The sequence below is a fragment of the Macrotis lagotis genome, chromosome 4 (assembly GCF_037893015.1).
Source record: "Macrotis lagotis isolate mMagLag1 chromosome 4, bilby.v1.9.chrom.fasta, whole genome shotgun sequence".
NCBI classification, from domain to species: Eukaryota; Metazoa; Chordata; class Mammalia; order Peramelemorphia; family Peramelidae; genus Macrotis; species Macrotis lagotis.
In genome coordinates, this window is record NC_133661.1 from 206,013,140 (window position 1) to 206,036,103 (window position 22,964).

Below are 22,964 nucleotides of genomic sequence, written 5' to 3' on the forward strand. Positions count from 1 at the left end.
TTCCAAACCAGGCTTCTTTCCATTGTACCTCTAAACTAAGACAGAAACATTATGGGAGGAAACTAGGTAGAAATTGAATCTGGAGTCAGGAAAATACTTATCTTCCCCTGGGACTATTGTTAGCTCTATGATCAGTCTCTGAACCTCAGCTTCCTTATCTGTAGAAAGGGGATAGTAATCACTTCTGGCTTCCAGGGTTGTAGTGAGAATACATAGCAGCATTCCCTCAATGAATTATTGTTATTGTTGTTGTTACTCTTATGACATTGTATGCTGAATATGTTGTATTTTGTTTCCTTTAGGAAAACTATCCAATTCATGAACCAGGCCCAAATGGTAAGTCTCAGGCAGTATTTCTTTCTTTCTTGTTGTTCTGCCCGTAGGTGACCATATGGACCATTCTCTTCTCTCATTTAGGAAGACCTGAGTTCAAATTTAGACTCAGAAGCTTCCTAGCTGTGTGACCCGAAGCAAGTCTCTGCCTCAGCTTTCTGATCTCTAAAATGAGGGAAATAATTGCATCTACCTCCCAGGACTGTTGTGTTTAGTTCTTAGCTCAGTGGTTGGTACTAGTAATTGCTGTATATGAATGTCAGCTATAATGATGGTGGTGATGATGATGATGATACTACTCCCCAGAATAAAAAGTAATAGAGACCAAAGAGCCAGGGTGGCCATCTCAGAGTATCACCTTTCCCAAAGACCTCCTGGGTGATGAAGACAGACTTCACAAAATGGAAAGAGAGTTGGCCTTGGAGTCAAGGAAGAGATGGAGCTCAGACTCAGCTACATTTGGGTGCTGGGATCCCAGGCAAGGAGATGCATTTCTCAGCCCTCTGAACATTTCTCTAGGAGTATAAATTGCAGAGCAGGTGCTAAGCTGGTGTAGTAGAGACAGAGTTTTTTTTTTCAGATTTTTTCAAGGCAATGGGGTTAAGTGGCTTGCCCAAGGCAAGGCAATTATTAAGTGTCTGAGGTTGGATTTGAACTCAGGTACTCCTGACTCCAAGGCTGGTGCTCTATCCACTGCGCCACCTAGCTGCCCCAAAATTCTGGTCTATATAGCTCTTTTAAGCTATTGCTTTAGAGATTACTTAATGAAACTGTTTTGCTCAGCAAACTTTAAAAAGGAATGAGGAATAAAAAAGGAAGCAAGGTGGGGAGTTTGAAAGAAGGGAATTCAAAGTATTTTTCCCATTAATTAGAAATGAAAGGTATAAGATATGTTCCTCTATCTCCCTTCTCAAGCACATAATAAATTTTTTTAAAAAGTGACTTTATCACTAAATTGACCAACATGCAAATGAGGCCCCTTCGTGTCTGGGATGTCCTCACCCTGTGTCCAGGATAACTTTGTAGGGGTTGACTTATGAAGGCAGCCAATAAGGGAAATCTGACTCAACCCCTAAAGCACGTGTGTATGTGTATTAATGTGGGTCAGAAGATAAAGGCCAAAAAGTGTAGTAAACTGGGCTCTTAAGAAGGGAGGGAGGCTGAACTTTTGCCCTACTTTTGTTCTACAGGTATATATTAGATTACTGGGCAGATTTTCCCTTGCCACTCCTAGACCTATAAATATCCAACTCATATTCATTCAAAAAGCTTTCATTTCCCACCAGCTGTGTGGAGTTTAGTATATAGAGACCTGGCCTCAGATCCTGAAGACCTGGGTTCAAGTTCTGCATCTGACACATATTGCCTACATGACTCTGATTGAGTCACTTTCAGCCATCTAGGCAACTTTCCAAGACTGCCCAGAAGATGAGGACCAGCATTAGTAAAGAGTGTTCCTCATCTAGGGTCCTTTCCATTTATAAAATCACAAGACTTATAAAGGAATTGTGCGTGCACACAGACACACAGAAGATTCCAACCTTCAACAAGTTTGCAATTTGCTTCTTCCTAGCTACTGGAATATTCATTTATTCCAGAAAGTGAGACTTCAAAGCCTTTATCACCACATTAGATAAAAGAATTTTTTTTAGCAGCTTTCATACAGCAATGATCTTTGATACTTGAAAGTAGTTTGGGCTTTTAGGTTATGTTGATTTATTATTTGCTAAATAGAGGAAGAATCTCCATAGAAATCTGTTCAAAGATTTTTTATTTTGCTTAGTTGGTAAGATAAATATTTGTTGTCCATTCTCTACCAGTTGTGTCTGACTCTTTGTGACCTGTGGACCATAGCATGCCAATGCTGACCATGAGAGTTTTTCTGGCAAAGTTACTAGAGTGGTTTTCCATTTCCTTCTCCAGTGGTTTAAGGCAAATAGAGGTGGTGACTTGCCCAGAGTCACACAGCTAGAAAGTGTCCGAGGTTGGACTGAACCCAGATCTTCCTGATTCCAGTCCAGAATTTTGATCACACACACACACACACACACACACACCCTCTCCTCCCTAACACACCACCCTCATCCAAGCTCAGACTTAAGGCTACACATGCAAAACAAATAGGGGAAAGTAGAACAAAAGTTCAACACAGGAAGAGACCCCAATGACATAAGTTTAAGGGATCCAATTTACAACCAGGGAATACCTTGTGGCTAGGAAGGCCTGGCATAGTCTCTTTTCTTTATTAGAAGAGATGGTTTTGGGGCAGCTAGATGGCGCAGTGGATAGAGCACTGGTCCTGGAGTCAGGAGTACCTGAGTTCAAATCCTGCCTCAGACACTTAATAATTACCTAGCTGTGTGGCCTTGGGTAAGTCACTTAACCCCATTGCCTTGTAAAAAAACCTAAAAAAAAAAAAAGAAGAGATGGTTTTCCTAGACCAATATTCAGATCCCATTGTTTCCCTGCTGTACTTGTCTTATTTTGGGGTCTTGATGTTGAAGGACCTAATAAGCTAGCATGTTTTGGATGTATTTCTATGATTGGGGAATTTTCCAGTCTGGCTTTCTTGAGAACTCTGGAACCATTGTATGTAAGTAGCCAAACTGAAAGGAAAATAAATTTATTAGCCTGCTAAGAAAGAATGCTTTTTCTTAGGAGTTTTTGTTTCCTAGGGTAATTTGGCATATAATTTTGGTTTATGGTTTTTTTTCATGCTTGCTTCGTACAATTCTGTAGCATTTGGATGAACCTATAGGATACAGTGTGTCCCTGAAGTAAAGTTGGCCTGGAAAGTCCCTAATTGCCTATTGGATACTACATTTATGGGTTGAGGACATAGAAAGTGTACTGTAAGTAGCAAGGTTTTATGCATTCAGCATAAGCAGATTCAGGGTAAGATTTTATTGGTTAATCAGCAACAGAATGAGGGTAACTCAGGTAGGTTTTGTTATTTAGTTAGCAAAAGAATGGAAGTAATTCAGTCAAAGGTGGCATTCTGCTAACAAAATTGTTTCCTTCTCTACAATACTAAATCCATTTTTTTCTTACGGTACAAATTGGTTATCTATTGAATTATTTGAATAAGGGGGATGGCTATATAACTGAGATACTGTCCCTCTAGAGAGGAGTGGATGCCCCTCTTGAAATTACTTTCCATGCCCCCATTTGTGTCAATCATTTATAAACATTTATGCAGTGTCTATTATCTGCCAGGCCCTGAAAATGCAAAGAAAGAAAAAAGACAGTTTCTCTTTTGAGGGAGCTCCCAGTCCAATGGGAGGGACTGCATGCAAACAACTCTGTGCAAACACTCTTTTATGTAGGATAAATTAGAGGTCATCCACAGAGGGAAAGCACTAGCCTGAAGGGGGATCAAGAAAGACCATGTCGAATGTGGAATTTTAACTGGGATCTGCAGGAAGCCGAGAGGCAGGGAGGAGGAACATTCCAGACTGGAGTGCTCCCCAGAGAGAATGGAATCTTCTGGAGCCTCAGCATGGAGCCCACTAGGGGAGGAGTGACTTTATGATGCAGTGGAAAAGACTAGTGGCATCTGAAGTGACAGGACTTTAATTTGAATACTAAATTTGCCACAAGCTGTTTCCTGGGAAACTTTGAACAAGTCCCTTAACTTCTTTGATGAGTTTGTGTAAGATGTGGGGTTGGAGTTGATGATCCTTTTTGCTAAAGCCCAGAGCCTCTGAAATTTCACACATGTGTAGGCCCTAAGTAAATGTTTGTTGACTTGAACTGAGAAAAATCAAGACACTGAAAAAAAGATTCAGAAGAATGGATCTAAGTGTTGTCACTTCTGTTTAAAAAACTGAGAGCTAGGAAAATTCAACCACACCCAGTTCATTCTTTGTGGTGTGGCTGTTCACTTACAGAGATTCAGCAGTACAAAATAGAGATTCTTCCTTTTTGTTCCCCTCCTCCCAATATCCTCAAAATAAACCAGAGCTTTTCTTGGGGAGATTTGTTGTTTCTTTTTTTGGTAATGGATGTTTTACTTTAATCTTAACATAAATCTGAAGCAAAACTAGGCATTCCATAATGTAATTTTTCCCATGATTAAAATAAGAACATTAATAATTCAATAGAACCTCATTAATTCAGACTAATTAGAGAGAAGAGTAGTCAGAATTAGTGGAGGATTTAAATCACATAGTATATTTTAAGAAGAAATGCCATTTTGTTACTTTTAAGTAGACCTAGTCACACATTAATGGCTCACATAGTGTTGCTAATCTAATAGAAAGATAAGAATTGCTTATAATTAACAATAGTTGTTTGAAAATAATCAGTGGCAAATAATTCCTTTTTCTTAAGTCATTTAAACTTTCCCCTCAGCATGCTTTGGTAATTTTCTTTTGCAAATTAAACATGAACGAAGTTCCCCCAATTCATGAGATTTTATTGTTTTATGTGTGAATGAATGAATTCGGGCAAAAGAGGGTCCTTAAATCCTGTCTGATGATATTTGAGGATTCTCCTTGGAAGTGTTTTCTATCTTGTAGCCAAACATCCTGCCTATTTCTCAAACTATCCTCAAATGGAAATTTGGTGAATCAATCAGTGAATGACAATTTATTAGGTTCCTATGAGTAACTTGCCATTTTGGAAAGACCAGAATGAAATGAGTTTCTACTGGGGAGAAAAACTTATACATATATTCAATTCAATAAATATTTCTTTTCTTTTTTTTTTTCATTTTTTTGGGTAATGCACAAGGTCACACAGCTAGGTAATTATAAAGTATCTGAGGCTGAATTTGAATTCAGGTCCTCTTGACTCCAGAACAGGTACTCTAACCACTGCACTACCAGGCTGCCCTTCAATAAACATTTATTTAGTGCATACTGTATACCAAGCATTGTACTAAGTGCTGACAATATCATTCCCCCCCCCCCCCCCAAAAAAAAATCCCTGGAGCTTCTAGGTGGCACAGTGGCTAGGAGCCAGTCAGGAAGACTTATCTTCCTGAATTCAAATCTGGCCTCAGATACTTACTAGCTGTGTGACCTGTAACAGGTCACTTTGCCTTTTTTGCCTCAGTTTCCTCATCTGTGAAATGAACTAGAGAAGGAAATGGCAAACCACTCCAGTATCTCTGCCAAGAAAACCCCACATGGGGTCTCAAAGATTTAGGCATGACTAAACAACAACATAGCACTGCCAAGGAGCTTACAAGCTAATGAATTTACAAATAAATATATTTACAAAATACTTAAGGTAAAAATTGGTGGGGGTGGGGTTGTGTGGCTTGGGGTGGACATGAATATCAAGAAGATAGAGGAAAATCTTGAAAGTCTTTAAAAGTCTTTAAAGTCTTTAAAAAGTCTTTAAAAAGAAGTTCCTGTTTTCACATGTCTTCCTTTCCTTTTCCCCAGAGGTGCAGCTGCAAATGCATTCAGTAGGAATCTGTGGCTCAGATGTCCACTACTGGCAGCATGGGCGGATTTCACAGTTTGTGGTTAAAAAACCAATGGTGTTGGGACATGAAGCCTCAGGAACTGTGGTAAAGGTGGGAGCATTGGTAAAGGATCTTCTCCCAGGTGAGCAGACTCCTTTTCTACTAATTTTTCCTGAATCACAGATCTGAAAAGGACTTAGGCTAGAGAGGTCATTTTGTTTCACCCCCTCCTTTTATGGATGAAGGATGTGGGGGCCTTGCCTTTCATACATAAAGGGTCATAGATCTATAACTGAAAGAGACTCCGAAATTTAGTTCAACCCCCTGATTTTACAGATGAACAAACTGAGGACTAGAGCGTCTAGATGACTTCTTCAAAGAGACCCACATAACTTCAGTTCTTTCTTTGTGTTCAAGTCCCAGGTTCTTTCTCCTATACTGGGCTGTCTCTTACCGATTCTCCATGCCTAGGAACCAGGGACCAGAAGAGCCTCTAAATTGTACAATTAGAATTCTGGAAATGTCTCTAAGATGTCTTGTTTTAGTTGTTGGTTTTGATTAATGTTCTATTTTATTGGCGAAGGGGCCTCTACTGGTGGAATCCATTCCTTCATCACATACTCAGCTCATTCCAAGAAGTTCCTGGAGTCAAATTAAGCATCTAGAAGTTGACCAAAGTAGGTAGATGTAATTGGACTCTTGAAGGTGTTAGAGCTGTATCATATGTATCAAACTCAGAGCTTCTATGTCTAGCAAAACTCCCCAAGTGCTGCCTGAATCTGATTAAAAATGTAGTTGGGAAATGTTTAGCAACATAAATAAAAATAAAATATGCCATAGATAATGTTGTGGTTTTCTAAGTTAATATGAAGCCCTCAGAGATCTGTATCCATTTGAGTTTCATACCACCAGTGTCAATCATCTGAAAATGTTCCCTGAGGAGGGTCTACTTTCAGATTAGTGATTATTAATTAACTCAAAAATCAATGAATTTTTTTTTTAAGCACAACTGGTTTGTCAGACATTGGTTATCTGTGAGGCAGTAGTATAGAAAAGTTCATTGGATTTGGAGTCAGGAAATCTGAATTTCAATCCCAGTTCAGTTATTTATTACCCTCGTGCGTGACCTTGGGTAAGTGACTCTCTTTCCTCAGTTTTCTCCTCTGTAAAAAAAAGGGGGAAATCACATTTGATGAATACTGAAGTCTCTTCCTATGGTTCTATGAATTACTCTGCAGGATTATTACAAAAGGAATTGCCTAAAGTTTATCTATCTCATAGCAACAGATTTTGTTACTTTTTAATTACAGTATAGAGGTCTGAACCTGGTTTAGGGTTAATTTTTTTTTTGTGTGGATATAACTTTTTAATTATTTAAAAATCTTTAATTGTTATAACTTTTTACTTCTAGAGCAACAAAAAATGTTTCGTACTGTTTCCAGCATCCTCTTGATTTGTTTTAGTTTACCTGAAGAGATAAGACATATGCATACATGTCTGTATACCCATATGTATCTATATTTTTGTCTACATTTTATTTTTTATTTTTATTTTTTTTTACGTTTTTGCAAGGCAAATGGGGTTAAGTGGCTTGCCCAAGACCACACAGCTAAGTAATTATGAAGTGTCTGAGACTGGATTTGAACCCAGGTACTCCTGACTCCAAGGCCGGTGTTTTATCCACTGTGCCACCTAGCCGCCCCTACATTTTATTTTTATTCAATTGTTCTGTCATATCTGAACAATTAAGAGCTCCGAACTGCATTGAGTTATGACAATTGTGTGTCCCTTCTAAGTTTGCATTAATATGATGAGCCCCCAGGGGTGGGGGACCAAAGGAAGAGTGAATTGGGGGCCCAGGCTAGAAATGGAGCACATCAGAGCTTCCATGTAGATCATTTGTGGGGTCGGGCCATTGAAAAACCCCTATACTGTCAACATGGATGAGCACTCTAATATCATATCTAGAGTGATTATTTTCTAGATATACTACACCTGTACATATAGGTGTGCATATGTAGACATGATTACATAAATAGGAGATTTGAGTGTTATACACTTGTACACACATCCATGCACATGTGTGTAGGTGTGCCTAGCTAGTATAGACATAACTGTTTGTTGGATGTCTCTCAAGTACAATGTGAGCTCCTTGAGGGCAGGAACTGATCTAACTTGATTGATGTAGATCTTCTTACATATATGTTCTTCTTGTGTTAAATAATGTACCCCTAAACTCTTGGGTAAGCAGTCATTTTGAGCTTTAATTCTGAGACCTGAGACTCCCAGGAAGGTAAATGAATTAATTTGTTAGGAATTTTATTCAGTCATCTTAAGTGGATAATTTGTCCCCATTTTTCTGTTGAGACTGTTTTTATCAGGCCATTCCTAAACTCTGCCTTTTGATTATTGTCTGTCCAGCCTTGTCTTAATAGATCTTTCCTCTTATTGGTCTTTTCCTACATCTTGAGACTTGTACTTTCTGGGGGCAGATTCTGTCTGGCTGCTGGAGGGTTCTGGGCAGCCAAAAAGGGAGGTTCCACCTCTGAGCTATGTGGTCTGGAGCTCTGGTGGGAGGCCAGCCCTCTCTAGGGCTTTTTTGCTCAATGATCTGATTGGCTGCTGAGTCACACCCTGAGTTCAGGTGGGATTTAAATCCTCTTGGTTTTGTGTGTACCTTTGTTTAGTGGACAATAATGCCTGTAAAAACAAATTTAACCCCTCCCCCTCTCCAGAATCTCTGTTTTCTGTAGATGACTGATTATCCATTGGGCATTATCCATCTTGCCATTCTGACCTGTTCAACTCAGCTCTGGCCCATTGATAGTTGTGCTGGGTCAGGAAGGGGATGAGGGTTGGGCACCAGACTGTGTGTGTGTGTGTGTGTGTGTAAAGCCAAATGCAAATGGCACCTAGATTATCCTTTTTTTAAAAAATCATTCACACCTAATTCTTGCTCTCTCTCAGCACAGATAGGAGGTTTGTTTTTTTCACCAGTTAAGAAATGTCCTTGTAGTGAGTTAGGATACTTAGGATCATAGGATTTCAGAGCTGAAAGGATGCCAATGGCAGAGATCTAGATTCGGAAGGGACTTCATGTAGTTCAACCCCTTCTCTTTAGAAAGAAACTGAGGCTAGTTTAAGCTAGCAATCTCTTAAAGAGGTAGCTAAGGTCATACAGTTTACTTGTATTAAGCCCCGTGCTAAACTCTTCCAAAAGATAGAGTTGGGATTAGAATTCAGGGCTTGATACTCCAAAGGAGTCAGTACCTCCTTCCTTCCTTCCCCCTTCCCTCCCTCCCTTCTTCCCTTTCTTCTTTCTTCCCTTCTCACCCCCCTCCTTCCTTCTTTCCTTTCTTCCTCCTTTCCTTCCTCCCTCCCTCCCCTCTTCCTTCCTTCCTATCTTTCCCTCTCTCCCTCCCTTCTTTCCTCTATTCCTCCCTCCCTTCTTTCCTTCTCTCTCTCCCTCTTTTCTTCCTTCCTTTCTCCTTCCCTTTCCCTTGCCTTCCCTTCTTCCTCTCTTCCTCCTTCCCTTCCTTCTTCCCTTCCATGGTGCCTCCCAAGTCTTAGAGATGATGTAATTTAGCCTTCTTATTTTATAGATGAAGAAACTGAAACCCATAGAGGTGATTTGCTTAGATAAGTCACATAACTTGTTTAGGTCTCTGTTTATCTGTAAAACAAAGGTGGGGGGACACACTAGGATGCACCAGAAGACCTTTCTAGCTCTTGACCTGTGATGTCAGTGTCAGTTATAATTTGCTGAAACATGGTCTAAGGCTCTTTCCATGGTTTCCCAGTTTTTGTGGCCTGCTTTTCTTCAGCGACTTTACTCCTTGTTTTCAGGCCAGGCAGGCCAGGCCCTGATGCCACTCCTATCATTTCAGGGAAGGAAGGTTATTCTCTCCTTTGAACAGGGAGGAACATTGAGCCTGCCTTGATCATGTATCAGTTTACTGTTTTGGGGGCAGTCTTGGCCCATTGGGGTCCTCTTTGTCACCTTAGTGAAAGGCATACTGACTTATCTTTATAGAAATCAACAAAAGGATTCTCTTTTCTGTAGAAATGGCCATGTTCCAAATTCACTGAGCATGAATCTGTGGCAGGATTTCTTTGTCTTCCTAATGACTGTGATACCCTACAGCCTCCTGGGGGAGATGCAGTCCGGGTTTTCTCATTGTGGTGCCCGCTGATGAATATTCATCCCTGTATAACATCTGTGCTTGCTACTTAGCCAGGGTAACAGGCCATAGAGTCTCCTTCTGATCACAGAGAACAAAGAATCAAGAACGAGGCTCCAGGGCTCACATTTCAGCTGGAACTGCTACTCACTGCCCCTGTATATTGAAGGCTGCTTCTTTTCTTCTTCCAGGTGACAGGGTTGCCATTGAGCCGGGTGTTCCCCGAGACATCGATGAATTTTGTAAGATTGGCAGGTACAATCTGTCCCCCACCATCTTTTTCTGTGCTACGCCCCCTGACGATGGGAACCTCTGCAGGTTTTACAATCACAACGCGGATTTCTGCTACAAGTTAGTACCACACATACCTTAAAGATTCGCTAATCCTCCATTTGACAGAAATCTCCTGGCAGCGCCCTTGTTTTTTGTTGGGTAGAAGTAGAAGGGAGTGAGAGAAGATCATCTTTTGTCATCTGTTGGAGATTCTTCCCAAGATCTCAGATGGTGGTCCCTCTTTCCCCCACCCTCACCCCACCTTTACCCCCCCCCCCCCCAGCAAGGTTTTGAAATTCTGCTAAGAATTTACCTCTCAGCTAGCAGCAAGGCAGATGTGCTCCCTTCCTCCCCCTTTCAGGGGAGGGTCCCATTGGAATCGTTCATTGGTTGATCTTGTACTTTTATCTGATTTTCCATTGCACCCTTGCTTTCAAGTGGAAAATAGTGGCAGAAATCTAGGGAGGAATTTTTTTACAATGCTTAGTAAGCATATTTCATTAACAAGACAACTTCTCTAGCTGTGTGGCCTTGGGCAAGCCACTTAACCCCATTGCCTTGCAAAAAGAAAAAACTAAACTAAAAAAAGCCCAACAAAAAGACAACTTCTGATGAAGCTACCTGAAAAAATTTTCATTCAAAACTTGGAATATGAATAGTGAGCCAAGTTGTCCTATATATCTATAAACTGAAGGGCTCAGAAGGGAGGGTGATGCAAAGAGATTGTATACAGGACATTGATTGAAAGCTAATGTGAGGGCAACTAGGTGGTGAAGTGGATGGAGCACCCACCCTGGAGTCAGAAGGACCTGAGATGAAATCCTGCCTCAATTAATAATTACCTAGCTGTGTGATCTTGGGAAAGTCACTTAACCCCACTGCCTTGCAAAAACCAAAAAAAAAGAAAGCTAATGTGCAGGTGAACTTTAAGACTAGGAAAGTTTAAAAAAAATTATTTGCCACTCCTACATCCAGTACTATAAGAAATTAGTGTTTGTTTAAAAATGAACCTAAATGATACTAGCTCTATTCTTCAAAGTCTAAACTTTAGAGTTAGAAGAGATCTCATTTCAGGCCCTTCATTTTATAGCTGAAGAAACTAAAGCCTAGGAAAATCAAGTACTTTGCCCCCAATCACATAGTTAACTTCGGAGGCTTAGATGTAGGTCTCTGAACTGCAGAATAGCAGTCTCTTTGCTAAACTTTCCATCTTTCCATCCCTTTTTCATTGGAGTGAGGCTTGTCTGTGGAATTTATCTCCAGATAAAAGTAACTTGCCTTTGGCCTCGTGGAAGTCCTTTGTTTAAGCTCTGAAATTCCCCAGTTCTCTGATTTGAGTGTAGACCTGTCTTGTAGACCTGAATTTGAGCCCCACCCCTAGAGCACCTCTAAAGCCATAAATCTCTTTACATGTTTAAAACCACAACTTCACCTGCTATTTAGAAGAAAATAGGTTGTATGTGCACAGACCATGGAACCTAAGTGGAATGTTTGGCATGTGACAAGAGGCCCTCAAATCAGGGGAGACTGTTTCCTGCAAGAGCTGACAGTATTTCAGACTAGCCTGAGCAGTGAGTGGCCACTGAGTGGTGGAGAAATCAGACCATTTTCTTGTTTCTCCCACTCTGGTCTTGAGATACAAATGTCTGGTCAAATGAAATGGTCCAAAGACCTGAAATTGGGAACATTGCGTAGATGTGTGCAATCTCTGAACCTCAGTTGTCTCCATTGTAAAATGCTGCTCCTGAAGTCAGGGGACCTATTCAACACTAGGTTTCAAATCCTACCTCTTAGGCTACGTAGGAACAAGTTACTTGAACTCCCCCAGCCTCAGTTTTCTCATCTGTAAAACAGGGATGATAATATTATATTACTCATCTTATAGCATAGTGACAAAGAAATGGAATCATTTGGGACATTTGTGGTGTTTGTCTAATCTATGTGATGTTTGTGTGTGTGTGTGTGTGTGTGTGTGTGTGTGTGTGTGGTGTATGGAGTGGGGGAGGGTATATATGTGGTCCCGATCCTGTGGTTTTGTCTCTTTATGGAACTTTCTGGAGTTGAAACTCTTTTGACTGCTCCTAAATCAATAGTAAGGACTTCTTAGAGTTTGAATCCTGGGTTTCCTGTCTCTAAGACTGACACTTTCTATCCATTCTCTATCTTTATCTATGCCCCCTCCTGGGCTGTTACTATAAGAACTATAATTAGATTTATTAAAGATAAACAAGTCATGGGTGGTGCAGCAGATAAAGCACCGGCCCTGGAGTCAGGAGTGCCTGAGTTCAAATTCGACCTCAGACACTTAATAATTACCTAGCTGTGTGGCCTTGGGCACGCCACTTAACCCAATTTGCCTTACAAAAACCCCCAAAAAACAAACCTAAAAAAAAAGACAAACAAGTGTCTGCCATCATTGAGTTCCCATTTGGTTAGATGAATCCTGTATGCACCCAGATAAATAAGTGAAGGTAATTGAAGAAGGAAGAGAAGGGGGGGGCTTCATGGAGGTGGTGTTCTCTGAGCCTGGTGGGGTCTGGTAGAGTCTAGGTGTGGGAGGCAGCTCGTGCACAAGAATGTTTGACTTCAAGGAACCACTGAGGGTATAGTTTGGGTGTAATCTAGAACAATCAAGAAAAGTAATGTGCAATAAATTGCTAGAAAGGTTTATTGAAGTCAATTGTTGTGTGGAACTGCAGGATTCAGAGTTTGCATTTTAACCTGGAAGCAACATTGAAAGTATTTGAGGAGTAAGTACACAGAAATGCTCCAACTTGTGTCTAATTCAGAAATTTGTTTTTAGCAGTTGTATAGAGAAGAAAGAAACCAGAATCAGGAATTCCACTCAGGAAGTCAAGAAATATTGGAGGTTTGAACTAATGTTGACTGTGTTTGTGGGAGAAGGGGATGTATTTGAGAGATGTCTACAAGATTCAGTAGTTGGATATAGACTCTAAAGGGGAGAAAAGAGGAGAGAATGACTGTGAGTCTGTGAATTTGACTTACTGGAAAGATCAACATGGCTCTAGACTATAAGGGACTAGTCTAGCTCCCCTCTCTTACAGTTGAGGAAGGAAGCTGAAGGAAATGTGAGCAAATCAATCAGGGATGAATAGAAAGTTGCTGTGTACCAGTGTGGATCCAGTTTGCATGACTGGTAACTTTCTCTACTGGCATTCAGCACTAGGAGAAGGCAGATGGTAAAGATCACTAGGAATGAGAATTAGTAGGGAGTGAATAGCAACAAGCCAAAAAGTCAGGGGAATCCAGAGTGGAGGGCAGTGAAGTATTGGATTCAGAAGACATGAGTTCCCAATCTGGCCAGCTCTGTGACCTCAAGCATCTTAGAAAGTCTTAGTGTCTCTGTTTCCTCATCCATAAGATAGGGTTAAAAATACATGCCTTCACCTTTTCATCAGGCTGAGAGAACAGCCTCTCAAGTCACAAATGTCTTTACGGGCTTAAATCTATTTGAAGCACCACATAGATTTGATAATACCACCCTGAAAATTTGATTAAATTCAACAGGCATTTAGTTAATTACCTATTGTCTACTGGTTTAGATCAACAAAGTCAAGAAGTGCTGAGTATACCAAAACAAAACACCCAAAACCTACCCCAGAAAAACCAGTCCCTGCTCTCAGGGAGCTCACAGTCAGATGTGGGGAAACAAGATGCAAACAACCATATACAAGCAAGAGATAAACAGGATAAATTTGACAGAATCTCCAAGGGAAGGAGATTAAGGGTACTGTGAAATGAAGGCATCTTGCAGAAGGTGGGATTTTGGCTGAGACCAAAGGATGTCAAGAAAACCAGGAAGCAGAGAGAGCTCCAGGCAGGGTGAACTCCAGTGAAGATGGACTGAGTTGAAAGATGCAATATTCTGACCCAGCCAGTGTCACTGGATCTTAGAGGAAATAGAGGAAATTCATGGGTAAGAAAGACTTGAAAAATAAGAAGGAGCAAAGTTGTAAAGGGATTTAAATGCTAAACACAAGTTTTTATATCCTGGAGGTGATAAGGGGTTGAGTGACCTGGTCAGACCTGTGCTTTACAAAGATCAGTTTGACAGACCAGTGGTGGATGGACTGCAGTGGGAAGGGATTTGAGGCCAGAAGACCAGCTAGCAGGCTATTTCAGTAGTCCAGGAGGGAGGTGATGAGCAGATGAGGCCCCTGCCCTAGCAGAACTGGGAGCATAAAACAGGACTTTACTTTCTTCCCAGCAGAATGTTTATAGGATCATAAATTTAGAGCTAGAAAGGCCCCTATAGGTCAAATAATCTAACACTCTCATTTTACAGATGAGAAATCTGAGTCTCTGAAAGGTTAAATGATTTGCTCAGGCTCACACAGATAATAAGTGACAGAGCTTGGATTCAAAGCTCATACTCAGGGCTCAAGTTTGCTTTATCTTTCCACTGGACCTGTTTTTGTTTTTATTCTTTTTTCCTCCCTACCTTTGTGTCTTGGGCCTAGCAGATACTCAACAGATATTTATTGACTTGAAGAGAATCTTCTGGTAATAAAGAGAAATTGTTGCAAAAAGAAGGAAAAAAGAGGAGGGAAGTAAATAGTTGAACCAGTCAATTATAGGATCAAGACTCAAGAGAACAAAAAGGAAGGCTAGAGCTTGCAGGAGTGATGAATTGGGAGAGCAGAGAGATGGTGAGTTTGCAGGCCTCCGGAATGATGAAGAAAGGGCTTGGGAGGTGGAAGAGAGAGGGAGAGATGGATGGATGGGAGGTTATGGTTGGAATGGAGAATTTCAGCATTTCAGAATTTCAGGTCTTGGATATGGCACAGTTAGAGCAATACCTTATAATAAAGAATAAAAAAATGAGTGAAAATCTCAGGTCAGCAAAACTAAACATCTGGGAAAAAAAGGCTGATGTATGCGGTGTCCTACACCCATAGATTTCTGCCAATGCAAAGAAGCAGAGGGAGGAGATCAAACATTATAATTTTTAAAAAAAGTTCTATAACCTTCCCTCTCTCCCCTTCCTTTTTTTACAAGGCAGACTTTCTACTTCTCTTTTACTAATGCAGAAATAGTAGTGATCCAAAAATGTCAGAGATGTCTATCTTATTCAAGTATAACAATGCAAACCCAGAGAGCAAGGATTAGCCCAAGTGAGCAAGAGGGACCTGTTCCACAGGGAGGTTTGTATCAGGGAGGTGCTGCTTGGCTCATGACAGTGGTGTTTTTGGAGTACTTTTATCTTCTCAGATGTCTACTTGACTTCTCCAGTACCTTATTAACCTGACCCTAAGCCTGTCTCTTGCTTTCCAACACAGCTTTACTATCATGCCTACCCACTTTGGTTTTTTTACTTCCTTCTCCCCCCTATTATTTCTTAATTATTTTGAACTCTTCTGCCCCCTTTCCCTATTTTTCTGCCCTCTCTTGAGGCCACCATCAGATTACTTCATTTGCCTGACTGGGTGCTTGGCTTCTAGAATGTTAGAGATGGAAAGCAAATTAGAACATAGAAATCTAGAATGTAGGACGTTAAAGCAGTAAAAGATATTAGAACACAAAGTTAAATGTAAAACATAAATCACAGCTCAGCTAGAAAGAAACTTAACAGTGCACAGAATGTTGGAACATAAAGCATAATAATAATAATAATAATAATAATATACCATTTTTCTATAAGGATTTACAATTGACAGTGATTTCCTCATACCATAATTATAAGATAGTGCAAATGATATTGTCTCCATTTTAGAGATAAAGAAAACTGAAGCTCAAGAGAGATTATGTGAATGACAGAACTTGAACTTGACTCATAAACTATTAGCATTGGCAGGGACCTCATGATCACTTTATGGGTCAATTGATCATCCTCATTTGACTGATGAGAAAACTGAAGGCCCATAATGGATCTGCTAAAATTACACAGCTCATTAGTGATAGAACCCAAGTCTCTTGATTCTCAATCTATGACTCTTTCCAATTCATCAAATTGCCTCTCCTATCCTGTGTTTATCTGTAGTGAAGTATATGCTTAAAGAAGGATCTATTTGAGCAAAAGAAAAATTAATTAGAATGCCATCTCATAATCAACCTTTTCCACTTCACCCTCTTGGTCTTTTCCCACTCTCCTATCTACCCCTTACCCCCCAACCCCCTATTCCCTTGATGTTTGCACTCTAAGATCAAAGTAAGAGTATTTCAGATCTGACCTGATCCTTAAAGAACCCCCTCTACTGACAGCTATAATGGTCTCTTTCTTTTTTTAGAAAATGTAATTTAAAAAACTTTTTTAGTTTTTCAACATTCATCCATTTGCAAATTTAAAAGTTACACATTTTTCTATTACCCTCCCCACCCCTTGGCAGCAAATAGTCTGGTAAAAGTTGAATATGTACATTTATATTTAACATATTACATAATTAGTCATTTTGTGTATGAAAAATTAGAATTAAGAGAAAAGAAAGAAAACCGTGTGATAGGAAGGAAAGCAAAAGAGGAGTTTTTAAAAAGTGAGCATAAGTATATATCATATTTGGTGGGGTTTTTTCCCTTTGAATGGGGATAGCATTGTCCATAGCCAGTCTCCTAGGGTTGTCCTAGTTCTCTGAACTGTTGAGATGAGCTGCCTTCATCACAGCTGATCATCTCACAATGTTATTGTTAATATTAATGTTAATGTTCTTCTCAAATCTCAAAGGAGATAATATTTGTGAGACATTTAACACAGTTCTTGGCAGAAGAAATACTTGTCTCTTTGGCCCCCAACCTTCTTTTAAGTTGAAGAAGAGCATTAATGATGGCAATTTTAAATATAGAATAATAGAGGCAAATCTCAGAGGGCCTCTAGTGCCAATTCTTTTACAGATGAGGAAATGAAGGTCTAGAGAGCTTAAATAATTTATCATAGTTGACTCAGAAAGGGATGGAGCTGAGATGCAAACCTAGTTCCTTTGTCTTCTAGTCCACACTACAGATAGGCATTCTTGTCTTCTCATTAAAATGTGAGTTCTGTGAGAGTAGGTGGTGATTCATTCTATGTATCTTCATCAAAGTGTCCAGTACATAGTAGGTGCTTAATAAATGCTCATCAATTAATTTTCTGATTGATTACCAATGTACAATGCTGCCTCTGTGAGATGCTGTCTGAAACTTAAAGGAAAAGAAAATGTAAACAAAGAGATGGAATATTTTCTTTTAGGAGTTTATAGTCTAAGAAAAGATAATTTACATGTGAAGAGAGGCATCTTACCTACATGCAAAAGTGGGATAAAAGGAAAGGTTGGGTGCTTATGCTAGTTAATTACTGGTGATTATTTTTACAAATTTTACAAATGATGGATTTGGTTTTGGAAAGAACCCCATCTCTTTACCTCTCTAATGTTTGAGGCATTTTGCTTATTCAACTCAAGAAAAGTCATACATTTGTGGATGTGACCAACAAGAGGGTTGAACTGCCAGAAAATGGCTAGGCTTCCTACTTTTTTTTTTAGGTTTCTGCAAGGCAAATGGGGTTAAGTGGCTTGCCCAAGGCCACACAACTAGGTAATTATTAAGTGTCTGAGGCCAGATTTGAACTCAGATACTCCTGACTCCAGGACTGGTGTTCTACCCACTGCGCCACCTTAGCCACTCCCTAGGCTTCCTACTTCTGAAATAAATTGACTATGGAAAGGGGATGAGTTTTTGACCTAAGAAGAGAGAGACAACATCATAAATTGCAAATTTTTGATTACATTAAATTAAAAAGTTTTTGCACAATGCAATCAAGTTTAGAAGGAACACAGAAATCTGGGAAACAGTTTTTACAAGTGTTTCTGATAAAGGATTCATTTCTAAATATATATAGAGAACTGAGTCAAATTCATAAGAATAGGGGGCGGCTAGGTGGCATGGTGGATAAAGCACCGGCCTTGGAGTCAGGAGGACCTGGGTTCAAATCTGGTCTCAGACATTTAAAAAATTACATAGCTGTGTGGCCTTGGGCAAGCCACTTAACCCCAATTTGCCTTGCAAAAAACCCAAAAAAACCAAAATAAAACCAAATTCATAAGAATACAAGTCATTCTTCAATTGATAAATGGTCAAGGGATATAAACAGAACAGTTTTCAGATGAAGAAATTAATATCTATAGTCATATAAAAATGCTCTAAATCATTATTGATTAGAGAAATGCAAATTAAAACTACATCTATCAGATTGGCTAAAATGACAAAAAAGGAAAATGAAAAATGTTGGAGAGGATGTGGGAAAACTAGGACACTAATGCATTGTTGGTGGAATTGTGAATTGACTCAACCGTTCTGGAGAGCAATTTGGAATTATGCTCCAAGGGCAATAAAACTGCACATACCATTAGATCTAGCAATACCACTACTAAGCCTGTATCCCAAAGAAATCATAAGGGGGAAAACCCACATGTACAAAAACATTTATAGCAGCTCTTTTTGTAGTGGCAAAGATTGGAAATTGAGACAATGCCCATTAATTGGGGAATGGCTGAACAAATTATGGTGTATGAATGTGATAGAGTTCTATCATGAGTGGAAAGCTTACCATGAACTGATGCTGAGTAAAGTGAGCAGAACCAGGAGAACATTGTACATAGTGTAATGGAAACATTGTGAGATGATTAGTTTTGATCGATTCAACTCCTTTCTGAAGTTCAGTGATCAAGGACAATTCTAAAATGCCATCCACATCCAGAGAAAAGACTATGGAGTCTCAATGCAGAGTAAAGCTTACTATATTCATTTTTTAAAACTTCTTTTATATTTTTTCTTTCTTCCTCATGTTTTCATCCTCTTTAGTTCTGATTCTTCTTTCAAAATGTGACTAATATGGAAATATATTAAACACGATTGTGCATGTACAACCTATATCAGATTACTTGCTGCCTTGAGGAGTGGGGAGAGAAGGGAGCAAGACAGAAAAATGTGGAACTCAAAAGCTCACAAAAAGAGGAATGTTAAAATGAATCATTCCATTGGAAATTGTCTCTGCCTTTTCAGCAAAAAACAAACAAATGATACACCCCATCCCCAGCTGCTTCTGCAGCTGCTTTTTATCTGTGGAAAAAGGAGATTCTGATCTTGAGTCCTAAGTGTTTGTGTTTTTTGGTCCTGCAGACTCCCTGACAATGTCACCTTTGAGGAAGGGGCCCTTATCGAGCCACTCTCTGTGGGGATCTATGCCTGTCGGAGAGCTGGAGTCACCCTGGGAAGCACAGTCCTTGTGTGTGGAGCTGGTATGTAGTGGACCTCGTCCCCACCTTTAAGCATGGACTCCGAATTTCCACATTGTGACCGATTCTGGTTTGTTTTTGGTAGAACTAGCTTGGGCCTGGGGTAGGGGGAAAGGGGGAGATCACATTGCGAAAGGAAAATGTAGTCTTCCTAAAGAGATCTGGTCCTAGGCAAAATCGCAATGAAGTTAGTGCAGCTTGTCTCTGATGCTCTTCCACCTCACCTATTCTAAATCCTTCACCCCCTTTCAGCTGCTTTTTTTTACATGCCTAGAACTTCTATATTGCCTTTGGCCTCCCAATTTTTAGTACCCTATTGGCCATGAAATAAGCCCTACTCAGCTCCATCCCATTCAGCTTTATAGTCCTAGAGGATTCTAGGAAGATGGCAGAGTGGGACAGAAAACTTTCGACTCAAATTCTCACCATATTCTCACCATAATTAAAAATTATATTGACTTTATCTACCCATGAACAATAAATATTATTTAGCTCTTGAAAGCAACATAATTTTGAAATCAAATTTTTATTCTGCTATCCACTTCTTTTTTGGGTAAATTCTTCCCATTCACAAAAAAAAGAAAGACTATCACCTCAGAACAGCAGAAAAAAACATGGGGTAAAAGCAGTTATCCTCCTAAGACAATTGAGAAGACCCCAGAAAAGACCCAAGAGTCTCTAGGCTTCCAGAATCAACAGACAACAAGCCCTGAGTAGGAAAAGATTGAAGGACCTTCCACTGTCAAGGGACTCCAGGCACAACTGTCTGGCATGAGTCCCAGGCTCTGACTACAGGGAGAAGGGTCTAGCACATACCTGGTGAGGGCAGTAGGAAGGGCAGGTATCCTGTTGTCTGTGGGCACTTGTAGGAGAACAGAGTCCCTTGTCCCAGGGCAGAGGGACTGCAGAGTAAGTAAGATCATTTGCTGGACATTGCAGCTGGGAGCTCAAACTGTGGCTTTGAAATGGAGAAGTGAACCCCAGATTGAACTTGGAGATAGACCTCAGAAAATAACAGTAAGAAGGCCATCATTCCCCATACCTCAGGACTATAACTTGATTAAACTAATAGCTGCTAAAAGCAAAAAAATGAGTAAGTCAAGGAAAAAGAACCCAACTACAGATAGTAGTTGGATAGAGAAGTTCTGGGTTCATAATCAAAGAAAGATAATGGAGCTAAAAAAACTATTCCCTTTTCAATGAGAAATGTCAAATGGTCCCAAGCATAAGAGTTCTTGGAAGAACTTGAAAAGTACTTAAGGGGCAGCTAGGTGGCGCAATGGATAGAGCACCAGCCCTTGAGTCAGGAGTACCTGGGTTCAAATCTGGCCTCAGACACTTAATAATTATCTAGCTGTGTGGCCTTGGGCAAGCCACTTAACCCCATTTGCCTTGCAAAAACCTAAAAAAAAAAGTACTTAAAAAACAAATGAGAGAGATTGAGGAAAAATTAGGGAAAAAATGAGTGATCCAAGAAAATTATGAACAGAAAGTCAGCCAATTAGAAATAGAGATTCAAAACTTAAGAAAGAAAATAATTCGTTGAAAACTAGAATTGGGCAAGGGGAAGTTAATGACATTCTAAGACACTAAGAAATCATAAAACAAAAAACAATAATACCTCATCAGAAAAACAACTGAGCAAAACTAATAAAAGAATAGTTGGAGTATCAGAAAAATTATGATTTAAAAAATCCTGATACAATATTAGAAGAAATTATCAAGGAAAATTGCCCTGAAGTTCTAGGACAAGAAAACAAAGTAGAAATAGAAAAAAATCCACTGAATACCACCTGATAGAGATCCCAGAAGGAACACTTAGAGGAATATCATAGCCAAGTTTCAAAGCTTCCAGGTCAAGGAGAAAATACTGGAAGCAAAAAGAAAAAAATCAATTTAAATATAATGGAGCTACAATAAGGATTACACAAGATACAGTAGGTACTATGTTGAAGGACTATAGGTCCTGGAATACTATATTCCATAAAGCAAAAAAGCTGAAGTTATGACCCAAAGGGGTTCTGACTGAAAAAAAAAATGGACATTTAACAAACAAAAGACTTTCAGCTTTTTGTGACAAAAACCCCAGAACTTAAGGGAATATTCAACATATAATATCCAGGAGAAATATATAAGGTAAGCATTAAAGACCAGTTATAGGGACTCAATAAGGTTGAATTGTTTACTTAGTATATATAAAAATAATTGACAGAACTCTTTTAATTGTCATTATTATTTGGGTAGTTTGAAAGAAAGGCATAGTTTGGAAGTAAGAAAGTAAGATGTAAAAAAATAAAGTTGTGGGGACAGCTAGGTGGCACAGTGTATAAAGCCCTGACCTTGGAATCAAGGGGAACTGAATTCAAATGCAGCCTCAGGCACACAACAATTATCTAGCTGTGTGACCTTGGGCAAGTCATTTAACCCCCACCCCCACCCCATTGCCTTGCAAAAAACCCCCCCCAAAATAAAGTTGTGTAAAAAGTGGAAAGGAGGGGGTGACTAGGTGGTGCAGTGGATAGAGCACTAGCCCTGGAGTCAGGAGAACCTGATTTCAAATCTGGCCTCAGACACTTAATAATTATCTAGCTTTGTGGCCTTGGGCAAGCCACTTAAAACCCCATTGCCTTGCAAAAAAAAAATTTTTTTTAAGGAGTAATTATCTCATAAAAATGAGCCATAAAAGAAAAAATTAATAAAGAAGTTAGTAGGGGGAGAGCAGATAGTGCTGGAACTTTACTCTCATTGAGCATGGATTAGAGAAAGAATATATATATATATGTATATATATATATATATATATATATATATATATATATATACACAATGTGTATATGTATTATATATAATATGGGTATAATAGTCTAAGTTCAGAAAGAAATAAGAGGATAAGGGGATGATAGGGTGGGTAGAGGATAAGGGAGGACTCTTAGAAGGGTGAGTAGGTTAAGGAATAGGAGGACAAGGTAGTGGGAAGAAGTAAAGCAGGGGAGTGAAGAGGGAATAGGATAAATATGGTGAGGAAAAATAGGAAGGCGAGAAATTAAAAAGTAATTGTAACTTAGAATGTGAATGGGAAGAATTTTTCCATTAAAAGAAGTGGGTAGTAGATTAAAAATTTGATTTTAACAATATGTTGCTTTCAGAAAATACTATAAAAATGGAGAGATACCCACAAAGATAAAATAAAGGGCAGGATCCACCCCAGGTGTTAGAGTAGATTTAGTATGTAAAAAATAAAACAGGGATAGTAATCATGATCTCAGATAAAGTTAAAATTAAAATAGATTTAATCAAAAATGAAAAATAGGGAAACTTCACTATGCATCAACAATATTATTCAATGTTGTTTTAAACCATTTAAAATACCTAGACAGTATAAATGCATGAATATGTACACCTGCCAAAACAGGTGTAAAGAACTATATGAATGTAAATATTTAAAAATACTTTTTATACAAATAAACTCAGAACTAAATATTTATTATTCATGGGTAGGTAAAGCCAAAATAATTTATTTATTTGTTTATTTATTTA

At 39.3% G+C, this 22,964-nt stretch overlaps 1 protein-coding gene across 1 annotated transcript in view; it reads left to right on the forward strand.

The window, feature by feature from the left end:
* SORD (sorbitol dehydrogenase) overlaps positions 1 to 22,964 on the forward strand; it is a 62,771-nt gene that overhangs the window by 23,374 nt on the left and 16,433 nt on the right. The window contains exons 2-5 of the mRNA XM_074235301.1: positions 303 to 336; positions 5,727 to 5,891; positions 10,122 to 10,281; positions 19,312 to 19,430. Of these exons, the coding sequence (XP_074091402.1) occupies positions 303 to 336; positions 5,727 to 5,891; positions 10,122 to 10,281; positions 19,312 to 19,430 (478 nt within the window). The remainder of the gene's footprint in view (positions 1 to 302; positions 337 to 5,726; positions 5,892 to 10,121; positions 10,282 to 19,311; positions 19,431 to 22,964) is intronic.